The following is a 12,249-nucleotide window of genomic DNA, read 5'->3' as shown; positions in this document are numbered from 1 at the left end:
AACAGACATATAGATCAATGGAATAGAATAGAGAGCCCAGAAATCGACCCGAACCAATATGCTCAATATTTGACAAAGGAGACAAGAACATACAATAGAGTCAAGACAGTCTCTTCAATAAATGGTGTTGGGAAAATTGGACAGATACAGACAAAAAAATGAAACTAGACCACCAACTTACACCATACACAAAAATAAACTCAAAATGGATAAAGGACTTAAATGTAAGACGGGAAACCATAAAAAAACTAGAGGAATCCAAAGGCAACAAAATCTCAGACATATGCCAAAGCAATTTCTTCACTGATACATCTCCTAGGGCATTGGAAACTAAAGAGAAAATAAACAAATGGGACTCCATCAAAATAAAAAGCTTCTGCACAGCAAAAGAAACCAACAAACAACAAGAAAGCCCACTGCATGGGAGAACGTATTTGCCAATGTAATCACCGCTAGGGTTTATTCTCCAACATTTATAGGGAACTCATACAACTTAACAAAAGGAAGATAAACAATCCAATCAAAAAATGGGCAAAGGACCTAAATAGACACTTTTCAAAAGAGGACATTCAGAAAGCCAAGAGACATATGAAAACATGCTCAAAGTCACTAATCATCCGAGAGATGCAAATCAAAACAACAATGAGGTACCATCTCACACCTTCAGAATGGCTATCATCAACAAATCAACAAACGACAAGTGCTGGAGAGGATGTGGAGAAAAAGGAACACTCGTGCACTGCTGGTGGGAATGCAGACTGGTGCAGCCACTATGGACGACAGTATGGAGTTTCCTCAAAAAGTTAAAAATGGAACTCCCATTTGACCCTGTGATCCCACTTCTAGGAATATATCCCAAGAAACCAGAAACACCAATCAGAAAGGATATATGCACCCCTATGTTCATAGCAGCACAATTCACCATAGCTAAGATCTGGAAACAGCCTAAGTGCCCATCAGCAGATGAATGGATTAGAAAACTGTAGTACATCTACACGATGGAATACTATGCTGCTGTAAAAAAAGAAGGAATTCTTACCATTTGCAACAGCATAGATGGAACTGGAGAGCATTATGCTAAGTGAAATAAGCCAGTCAATGAAAGAAAAATACCACATGATCTCACTCATTTATGGATAATAAAGACCATTATAAACTGATGAACAAAAATAGATACAGAGGCAGAGCAGCATCGAACAGACTGTCAAACTACAGCAGGAAGGCTGGGGAGGGTTGGGGGGCGAGAAGGGGGGGTAAGAGATCAACCGAAGGACTTGTATGCATGCATATAAGCATAACCAATGGACATGAGACACTGGGGGGGGGGGGGGAAGGGGAGGCCGGGGGAATGTCAAGGGGAGGGGAAAAAAGGAGACATATGTACTACTCTTTGTAATACTTTAAGCAATAAAAAAAAAAATTAAAAAAAAAAAAAAAAAAAAAGAATGCACAGCAGACCCCCGGCTGGCAGCACGACTCACTCGTAGAGATCCACGGCGGCCTGCAGAGCAGCACGCACCTCCTCGGGGAAGTCGCCCGCGTCCTGAGCGCCGGGGCAGCTGAAGCTCTTCCCTTTGGCGTGGTACACGTTGCCCAGGTTGTAGAGCGCTCTCGCCTCTCCCACCTGTGGAGACAGCGCAGTGTTTACTTTCACCTTTTGCACCCGGAGGGCAGGTGGTGTAATGCCTACCACACTCTGCAATGTCCTGGACCTCATGGCCCAGAGGAAGGTTCTGCTGGCCACCCACACAGGACCCAACAATGGCCGCCAGGAAGAAGGACCTCTCATTGTTTACTTTCCCCTCTACTTAATCATTGTATGGTTCTTCTGTTTTCTATGAATATTTTCTTTTTTGGTATTAACTTGATTAAATGATTAAACAGAATTAAAACACAAACCAATTCAGTGAAAATGTCCCCTTTTTACCTTGTCGTTAAGTTCTCTGGAAATATCGAGATGTCGCTGACAACAGACTACGGCTTCGTCAAAATTTCCAAGAACTTTCAAGGTGTTGCCCAGATTACCACTCGCTTTGGCTTCCCCCAGCTGGTCTCCAATCGTCCTGAAAAAAAATAAATAAATAAAGCACTTAAATCTAAAGTGGCCAGGATACAGTTTCCCTAGAGGACAACTAATGTGCTTATGTAAGAAAGACCCATTAGCCTTGAAACCTACTTTGAATAAAAATTTAAAACTTACATTTCTGTACTTAAATGTAGTTAATTTTCACTCATTTAATTAAACTCTAGGGTCATTTCACTATTATTCATTCAGTTAATTAAACTCAGCCTAAAGATTCATTTTAAAATGCAATGCTATTTCATTAGAACTCACTAAATGTATTCAATTGGTCTTTTAAATTGAATACAAATATCATGAAAGTGACCATTTAGGGAGAAAGGACATGGAGAAGCTTAAGCCAATCACCTTGCAAGAGTGAGATCGTGATGGTGGTATTCCAGGGCTTTGGCGTAATCGTGCAGGTAGAAGTAGGCGTTGCCCAGCTGGCTGTAGATAGCGCTGAGGGTCTTCAGGTCCTCGGTTCCCACCTGAACTGCGGCTTCAAAGAAGGACACCCCCGCGCGGCAGTCTCCAGCCTTGCACAGGCGCTCCCCCTCCAAGGCCAGCTCCAGGCAAGAGGCTTCCATTCTACAGAATGACACAGACAGTCACATCCGTCAGCACATCAGGGCCCCACGGCCTTCCCTTCCATACGCCATGCAAGTGTGGACTGTGGCTGCCCCTGCTCAGAACAGCTGCCTCCATAACTGAAGTGTCTGTGCGTGACTGGTAAACGGTAGGCCGTTATTTATGTAAGAGGTCACCTGTCTATTCAATGTATCTGAGTCTCAGGTCTTTTATATAGAATAGCTAACTATTTCTACATGGAGCCCATTTTAATGCCCCCCCCCCCAACATACACAGCAACCCACTTTACCAAGGAGAGAACCTGAGCTCCCTAAACCAGCGGTTCTCAACCTGTGGGTCGCAACCCCTTTTGTGGTCGAACGACCCTTTCACAGGGGTCGCCTAAGACCATCCTGCATATCAGATATTTACGATTCATAACAGTAGCAACATTACAGTTATGAAGTAGCAACAAAAATAATTTTATGGTTGGGTCACAACATGAGGAACTGTATTTAAAGGGCCAGAAGGTTGAGAACCACTGCTAAACCGTTAGAGTTGTGGCAGACTTAGAGACTTCCTCAGGGAGATGGGGTGCCTGAGAAAGTGAAGTCCCACAATTATACTCTTCTCGATCCAGGTGTCCAGGTAACCTACTCACCTGTCCATCACCCTCCTCCCATCCATCTTTCTCACACACTCACTCTCCTTCCTTTTCCCGCCACCACACGATTACTTGTACTTAGGAAAATAAAGGAGCAAAATGTCTTGATCCACGAGGCACACGCCAAAGAGCACTAAGTGTCAGGAAGCTACACGTTAGAAAGCAAGGCTTAAAGAGTCACAGAAATTCAGTTCTCAGTCTGTCACTGAATTTAAGTCAGAAGAATTAACTTAACTAACTACATCCAGGGAGAAAAAGCAGCAATACTTTGGATTCTAATCCTAAACATGAGTAGGTGCCGCTCACCACTGTGTTTCTCCAACATCTGTCACTTCTGCCATGTCTACGTTCCAGCTGTCATTCCCTTCAATGGCTTTCTGTGATTTGGCCAACGTCCTTCAAATGGCACCGTCATTAAAGAAGACCTAGCTCATCCAAAGCAGGACTGTGAACTGAGTCTGATGTGACACTAACGCTCGTGTTCTCATGCACATTAGAGCACACATGTACTATTGGGACAGAGAAGCAAATAAAGTTCCCACGTCCCCCACCTGGCGTGCCGTCCCCCTGTGAAGACGGGTTTAGCTCATTCGTCTTGGAGCTAAACCACTGAATGGAACCCACGGGGATTCGCTTTCAGCATTCTAACCGGGCACTGGGCTTGGTCCTGGCTACAAATGAGGCCAAAAGGAAATCTGGACAAAAAAACCCACAAAACCTGAGGAAAAAGAAAAATCCGGACCAGGGGCAGCGAGCCCATTTCTGGTGCAAAGCCGGCCTTGGCTCAGAGCCTTACGTGGCCACCTCGGACGGTCGGTTTCAAACTTTACAGCAGGAATCTATTGTCTTATGATCCAAGGGAGACATGATGCCCCCTCACCCATGGAACTAAGCAAAACAACGCAAGGGACCCTCTGCTACCACTTCGCTTCAGCAGCAGACAAGCCAGTCAGACAGGAAGGACGAGGGAAGGCACGTGGGCGTCGGTGACATCAGAAGCCTGACGTCGTTACATTTACGCCACTTCAAATCACAGGTCTCTGTCGTTCACAAGTGAAAACTGCCCTTTGGAACCATATTTCTGAAAATGAAAGAGTTCCTAAAAGAAAAAGTATTTTGTTTAATGTTTACGAGGTTACTGGTATAGTATTCTGTGTGTGACGAGACATGAGTCAATGAAGTAGTAATGTGTAAAAATGTGATTTTTATGAAAGGTTCTTTCGCTAGATGAGGTGCCTTAACTAGTTGTCTTTGTCTAAATACCGAAACCACTGAATTTCTAAGAATTATCACAGGGAAAAAAATTAGAAAATATATTTTTACATATAAAAATATTAATTTTTCTCTTAAAATACATTTCATTTTCAGAATTGAGCTATCATCTGTTAAAGTGTGTATACATTTTTAGGGACACTACACACTCACACAGTGCAGTTTCACTGCTAGGAAATGTGTACATAATAGCTCCATCCATGCAAATAAAAAAGCTGTATGTAAAAAACACAGCCCACTCAGTGTCCCATCGGCAGGGTACTGGTTAAGGAGTGCCCTGCCACCAATCAGTGGGATACTAATGACAGCCCCTATTTCAGGGCGAGGGTCCCACAGAGCACACCAGCAGCTCAGGGCCAGGAGGCTGCTGACCGGAAGGCAGGGAGAAGGCAGAACCAGGCAGAACGGAAAAATTAGAAGCTCGTCACAGTGTCCACATAAAACAGAGAAGCGTCTCCTCAGATCAGTGTCTTCACCACAAATACTGACCTCCTGCGCTTAAACGTACACAGCGTTACACTGAGCCGTCCGTCCAGATGACAGTGCAGTGAACACAGCCTGGCTAAGGGGTGAGTGGTGTCACACGAGCTACATTTTTACAAAGTGTTTTGCATGATTCCCGTTAGAAACAGCGACAGCAGCTGGCTGTGCGGCCCTTGAGATCCGAGGAGTGAGCCCCCAGGAAGGCACTTCAGTCCCTGCGCCTGAAAGCAAGACCCGGACACTAGCCTCTGGTTCATTCCCAGACACGTTGTGGCTCGTGTATCTTATTAGAAAGAAGCCAGTATTCTGGCAAAATCTCCAAGACTTCAATGAACTATATCTCAGTGCAAAACAGTCAAGACAGGTTGGTTTGTAAATATTTTAGAAGATCATTAAATAGTAACAGAGAAAGTAATTTCATATCCTCCCGGTCTCTGCGAGAGAATAGAATTACTTCCTTTGTTTACCAGTTGGGTTGAAAACAAAGAAAACACCCAGAGTAGAAGGCAAACCAGGAAAACTCCTCTCCATTGAAACCATCCACACAGGTTCCTTTGTTCTCCCCCAGCCCTGCCTAATAACCATAAATAATCGGAAATGTTTTCACTTTGCTGACTGACCTCTACAGCTATAAGTCATTTTCTGCACAACCTCACATTTTCATTTTTCCATTTTAATATTATTTTTAACTTTCCTTCCATGCTAGGTTTTTTCTCTACCTCCTTAATTTTGGTTTCTTGAGTTCATAGTACATCAACGAAAGCAAAAGAGGATAGATCACTGATGCTGCCTCATTTTAGAAGATTTAATGCGGATTATGTCCAAGTCTGACTCTCTCTGCAAAGGGCTCACACACCATTTAAGAAGACAGACTCAGGACTTGAGACTCAAAGCCAGCCTGCTCCGCAGCGTCTCAGGCGTGCTCTGTCTCTGTGGTTGTCGAGTCTCCAGACCTCAGCTCCGCCCCGTGTGTGCTCACTGGGCACCAACATTTTCCATGGCCAGTCCTGGCTTGGCCCCACAATTTCCATCCATTCAATTCGCCACATATATCTAGTTATCTAGTTTATTTTGTAGAAGGGAAAAGCAGTGCAAAATCATCTTGATTCAAATTGATTGTAACTTCGTTTTAAAAGTGATTTTACTACATATTATATCAAATTCAAATCTCAAAATAACCCTCTGAGCTATTACAGAGGGGAACCGTCAGACAGTGTAAGTGAACCTCAGGCTCATACAGAGGCAAAGCTGAGAAATGAAATCCATCTGTCTCCGAATCCAGCTCTTCCCACTACTTCACGTCACCACAAACTATTTTCAGAAAACAATTTTATTTACTTATTTTTCATTTAAAAAAACCCGCACCTGAGGATGTGTTTTTATTAATTTGAGTGAAGAGGCACACCGCTCTTGGGAACCTTTAGCAAGACCGATAAGCATCTCACTAGGTTCACCTGATGGTTGTGTGCAATGAAGTTCAATGGACATTCCATCGAGTGAACTGAGCCAGAGGACATGGGAGACAGGGCTGCCCTAAGGGAGCGAATGGCCAAACAAGGAGTGGCCAGGGAGGAGGACACCGACATGTTGATGTGAGCAGACACCTGCATGTTGCCACATGGTGCTGAGAGCCGCACGGGAGCACAGAGAGGGGACGCGGTTTCCAGGAGGAGAGGTCTCCGAGCCGGCTCTTAGCTGCTGGCGTGGAGCAGCACAACACACTCGGGGAACAGCGCTCAGAGCGCCAGGTGAGGCCTGGAAGTTGGGGTGCAGGGACAGGCAGAGGCAGACAGCCAAGACCGGCGGTCCGTGGAAGCTCGCTCTGCCTGCAGGGACGAGGAGCCACCGAGGGATTAGCCTGTGGATCAGACTGAGGCCTCAGGGCCGATTTAAAGGTTGGACTCCAAGAGGATGAGAATGGGGGTCTAGAGGAAGGAGGAAGGGGGACGACGACAGCAGTGGGAGTGAGGGGAGCGGGTCCAGATGGGAACATGAATCTGAGCAACACAGGAGGTAAACTGGCAAGTCTCCACACTGGATACAGTGCGGGAGGAGGTTTCTGGAACTATGCCCCAAAAGGTGGAATGAGGGCAATCCATGTATTAAAAGCTCATTTTAATTATGTTGAATGCCTTCCGTTTTCTTTTATTTGAAACTTTTTTATTTTTAATAAAGACGCCCTCCCCTTATCTGTACAAACTTGCTTGCCCCGCGCCCTAGCATGAGCCATCTGCTCCAGGACAGTCCCCCCGCCTCCTAAACGTGTGTGAACACAGCAGAGACCTTCACTCCTTAGAGATTTTGAATGTCCATTGCTGAATGTTCTCGTAGTTATTTAACATTAACTTGTCACCATTTCTTTTTGTGTGTGTGTTTTTTTTTTGGGGGGGGGGGGGTGTTAATTTCACTAATTTCAGAAAGAGGAAGGGAGAGAGGGATAGGAACATCAATGATGAGAGACAATCATTGATCAGCCACCTCCTGCAAGTCTCCAACTGGGGCTCGAAGCTGCAACCCGGGCATGTGCCCTGACCTGGAATCGAACCGTGACCTTCTGGTTCATGGGTAGATGCTCAAACACTGAGCCACACCTGCTGGGCAACTTGTAACAGTTTTGATAAAGAAGTTATTGGTATCTAATCACCTTACTAAAATTTATGTCTTCCATTCTAATATTTGTGTTTGTGTTTATTTTACAGTTTAGTGCAATGACCAGAACTTCCAGAATAAATGTTAATAATGAAGCAGATATTCTTGCTTTGTTTCCAAATGTACAGAAATGTCATTAATATTTTATCACTAAATATTAAACTGGCTATTAGCTTATCATGTTTAGAAAAGTACCCACACATTTCAATGTTAATTCCCATTTTTAAAAAAGCTCATTTAGAACGATCACCATTTAAAATTTGTTAACACAAAATTAGGTCATTCAGCTGACCGCATTACAAAATCCATCTTTTACTGCCAAAGATTTAGAAATATTTTTCAATTTTATATTTGCATCATAGAAAGAGTTATAAAAATATAAAGTAACTATTGATAAACTCTTCCACAGAACAACAGAAAACAAACTATATAGTATATAATTGGTCTCTACACCATTTTCCTATAGGAAGGAAAAAGCTTACAACCACCACAACAAAAGAAAACGTTGTTTATAGGAGATACTAACTATGGCTGGTATATTTTGAATATTTTCAAAGTTAAATCTGAAATGATCAGAGTTAAATACATATTTAAATAAGGATTAAAAACCACCCAGGAAGAAAGCAGCTCTTACCTGTAACGAACATGAAAAGAATGGTCTTCCCTCATGCTCACCAAACTCTCCTCCATCGAGGCATATTACAAGCTGAGTACAACAGGAAACTATCTTACTCTGGGCTGATCCAGTCCTGTATGATGTAGACTCGCTGCAGAAAGTGTCCGGTTAGCAGAAGAGCGAACTGGCGTTAATGCATGCTAAGCTCCTGCTGCTTCTTTATTAACAGTGAAAGGAGGTCAGTGTCAGGCAGCTTAAGGTTCACTGGGCCCCAAATCCTGGCATCTCTGGCCCTTTCAGCAGCACTTCAGCAACATTTCTGCAAAAGGAATACAAACGCTTTGCTTGAAGTCCTGTTTTCAGAGAGTAACCTGAAGTGATCCCAAGCTGGGCCTAGTCACACAGCGCAGTCGCCCTTTTGGAGAGAGGGAGAGAAGAGAGAGAGAGAGAGAGAGAGAGAGAGAGAGAGAGAGAGAGACAGGAGAGCCAAGCCTGACTGTTGCCAGGAGCCTCTAAGTAAGGGTGCACATGAGGCTTATTTCAGAGCTACTCTCAAGTTCAATTTTAAACTGGCTTGAAATACAATTTTATGTCATATTTTCTTTTATAAACAAGTATAGAATGTGTATGATATTATCTAAAAACAGAAGTATGATATTTTAAGCTTTTAAAAACCACTGTTAACAAGTAAAATGAAAATTCAATAATTACTAGTATTTGAACAAATTGATTCTAAACTCTGCAAATTTCTTTCTTCAAAGAAGATATCTGTGCTGACATTTAGGCTATACTTGTATTCATCTGCCCTCAAAGTATATTGTATTTGAACTCATTAAGGCCTTTAAAATGTTTTTATTACTATTGAGTAGGTACAAAGAAAGTTAGGAACTATGTGTCTGGTGGGATGACCCAATGAACACGTCTATGCCACCACCTGGGCCAAGACACAGAAGTGTCACTGCCTTTGAAGTCTCCTGGTACGTCAACCTAATCCGTCATATTTCCTTCCCCTCTCAGGTGGTACTGGCTTCAAAACAGACACTGAGAGCAATGGGACAGAACAGAGAGCCCAGAAATAAATCCACGCCATCTGCTCAATTAATCTATGACAAAGGAGGCAAGAATATACAGCGGAAAAGACAGTCTCTTCAATAAATGGCGCTGGGAAAACCAGCCAGATGCAAAAGAATAAAACTGGACCAGCTTCTTACACCATATACAAGAATAAACCCAAAACAGATCAGAGACTTAAATTAAGACTCACAACCCTGAAACTCCTAGAAGAAAACATAGAGGCAGTAAACTCTGACATCATTCTTAGTGATATTTTGGGGAAAATGTCTCCTCGGGCAATGAGGCTACATCACAATAAAAGGTCTTACACAGCAAAGGAAACCATCAACAAAACAAGAAGACAACTTTCTGAAAGGGAGTAGGTATTTGCCAGTGACACATCCAATAAGGGGTTAACATCCAAAAAGATAAGGAACATCATACAACTTATAACACCAGAAAAAACAAACAACCCGATTTAAAAATGGGCAAAGGAACAGAATAGACATTTCTCCAGAGAGGACGCACAGAAGCCAACAGGCATGTGAAAAGATGCTCAACATCACTAATCATCAAAGAGAGAGAGAATTTTTGTTACCGTTAATCCTCATCCAAGGATATTTTTTCCATCGATTTTTAGAGAGTGGAAGGGAGGGGGAAGACAGAGAGAAACATATTGATTAGTTGTCTCTCACACACACCCCAATTGAGGCCGGGATCAAGCCTGCAACCGAGGTATGTGCCCTTGACCAGAATCAAACCCAAGACCCTTCAGTCTGCTGGCTGACGCCTCTAACCACTGAGAAAACTGGCTGGGGCAGAGAGATGCAAATTAAAACCGCAATGAGATATCACCTCACACCTGTCAGAATGGCTATCATCAATAAATCAACAAACAGCAAGTGTTGGCGGGGATGTGGAGAAAAGGGAGCCCTCGCACACTACTGGTGGGAATGCAGACTGATGGAGCCACTATGGAAAACACTGTTGATGGGATTGTAAATTGGTGCAGCCATATGGAAAACAGGATGGAGATTCCTAAAATAATTAAAAACAGGGCAGAGCAGGTGGAGGGGTCAATGGGTAAAAAAGGGCACATCTGTAATACTTTCAACAATAAAGATGAATTAAACTAAAAATAGAACTGCCATATGATCCATCAATAAATGAATAGATAAAGATGTGGTATATATCTACAATGGAATATTATTCAGACATTAAAAACAATAAAATGTTGCCATTTGGGACAACAGGGATGGACCTAGAGGGTATTGTGCTAAGTGAAATAAACTAGAGAAAGACAAATACCACATGATCTCACTTATATGTGTAATCTAAAATAAATAAATAAATGAATAAACAAAACAGAAACAGACTCATAGAGAAGATGATGGTGGTTACCCAAGAGGATTGAGTAAGGGGATGGGAATTTTAAATAAAAATAATAAAAATTAAAGGAAAAAAGACTTCATAAAGAACCATTTTAAAAATAAAACAAGCAAGAAGACAAGAATGCTATTCACCATTTTACTGGGACAATTTATAATATGGTTTAACTATACTCAAAAGAAAAGTATCCTCAAAAAAAATCACTCTTACATTACAATCTCCATAATTAACAGTTCTTATCTTAAAATTACTCATTGAACAAACAAGCAATTCTTGATTCAATGATTTGTGTTGTAAGAACTCTCTGACCAATTTAGTAACAATGTGTTCATTCATCCTCTGCATTGCATGGAGTTAACAAATCCATGTCATACTTTAACACATACTTTATATCTTAGTGCTACATCTATTATATCTATTCGTGTTACTAGTTTAATACTAATAAAATGTGCAACAGATATTAAATTATGAATGGTTCATTAGGATAAGAAAATGTAATGACACGACCAGGAAATGGAATGGAAATTAGAGTTTTGAAAGAATATTAAGAAACCATCAAGTTTAACCTCCAACCTCTATTAAGATTTATAACCTGTAATTTGTAAGGAACACATATATCCTTAATAGCATCTCCCAGGTTTTAAAGAACAATGCTCCAAAACCGCACTGCTAACAAAACAGTTAGCTCAAAGCGTCTTTTAGTCTGACTGTGGAGAAATGAAGAGAAAGCAATAATCTTTTCCATACCCTAGAAACTGACAGAACCATATAGAAAGATCAACTAGTGCATAACTCTGACTGCCTCACACGTAATTACCTGATTAGGAAGTCAAAAAGGCCACTCCTGTCCTACAGCCAACTGGACTTCCGGGCACTGTCCAAGGTACACAACCAACGCAAACAAGTCCTAGGCCTGCTTTACTCCATGACAATGACATATTTGCAAACTAGGCGATGGGGAGAAGGGGGTAGACAGTTACATTATATCTTTTGAAATACTTTCAACTTACCTAAACTACTTCTGATTCCACTCAAATGCCCGTAACTTTTGTTTAGATTCTTTCATTTAAGTACGTACTTCTAAAAACTGGGAACACCCATCAGACAAAAAAATATAACTGACTTTTCTTGCCTTTAGGTGAGATCATTTAAATTCGTTTAAACTTCTCTTATCCTAATAATTCCTTCTAAGATACAATACTCAAATTCTCCAAATCCCTTTCAGTTGTAATGTTTCAAGTCAGATAAAGGAACTCTTTTCCAATGAGTGTGGCTACATATTGAGAATCAAGAATATACAGGGTGTCCCCCAGAAAAATGTATACACACTTTAACAGCTGAGAACTCACTTAAATTATCAAACTCCTTTTCAGGTTTAACTGATTTGAAATAATAAAGCCAGACTAAGCTTTAAACAAAGGAAATTTATCCTAAAATGCCCCATGGACATTTTTTATGGGGGATACATAAAAAAATAAAGTTTACAGTATAAAA

The 12,249-nt window shown here is 41.8% G+C and overlaps 1 protein-coding gene across 4 annotated transcripts in view; it reads right to left on the bottom strand.

Moving 5' to 3' along the window:
- GPSM2 (G protein signaling modulator 2) overlaps positions 1 to 12,249 on the bottom strand; it is a 36,404-nt gene that overhangs the window by 17,987 nt on the left and 6,168 nt on the right. For 3 of the 4 annotated variants that reach the window (XR_011468676.1, XM_070396573.1, XM_070396574.1), the window contains exons 2-5: positions 8,332 to 8,632; positions 2,429 to 2,650; positions 1,928 to 2,063; positions 1,482 to 1,624 (exon numbers count right to left, since the gene is read on the bottom strand). Coding sequence is in view for 3 of the 4 variants with exons in the window: in XM_070396573.1 (XP_070252674.1) it covers positions 1,482 to 1,624; positions 1,928 to 2,063; positions 2,429 to 2,650; positions 8,332 to 8,387 (557 nt within the window). In the remaining variant the exon portion in view is untranslated. The remainder of the gene's footprint in view (positions 1 to 1,481; positions 1,625 to 1,927; positions 2,064 to 2,428; positions 2,651 to 8,331; positions 8,633 to 12,249) is intronic. The other variant, XM_070396575.1, reaches the window with a different exon arrangement.

This window comes from Myotis yumanensis, unplaced genomic scaffold (assembly GCF_028538775.1).
Source record: "Myotis yumanensis isolate MYYU_CA2020_CCGP unplaced genomic scaffold, mMyoYum1.0.hap1 SCAF_17, whole genome shotgun sequence".
Taxonomy (NCBI): Eukaryota; Metazoa; Chordata; class Mammalia; order Chiroptera; family Vespertilionidae; genus Myotis; species Myotis yumanensis.
Note: the sequence above shows the minus strand (reverse complement) of the source record. Positions and strands in the feature narration are given on the sequence as shown.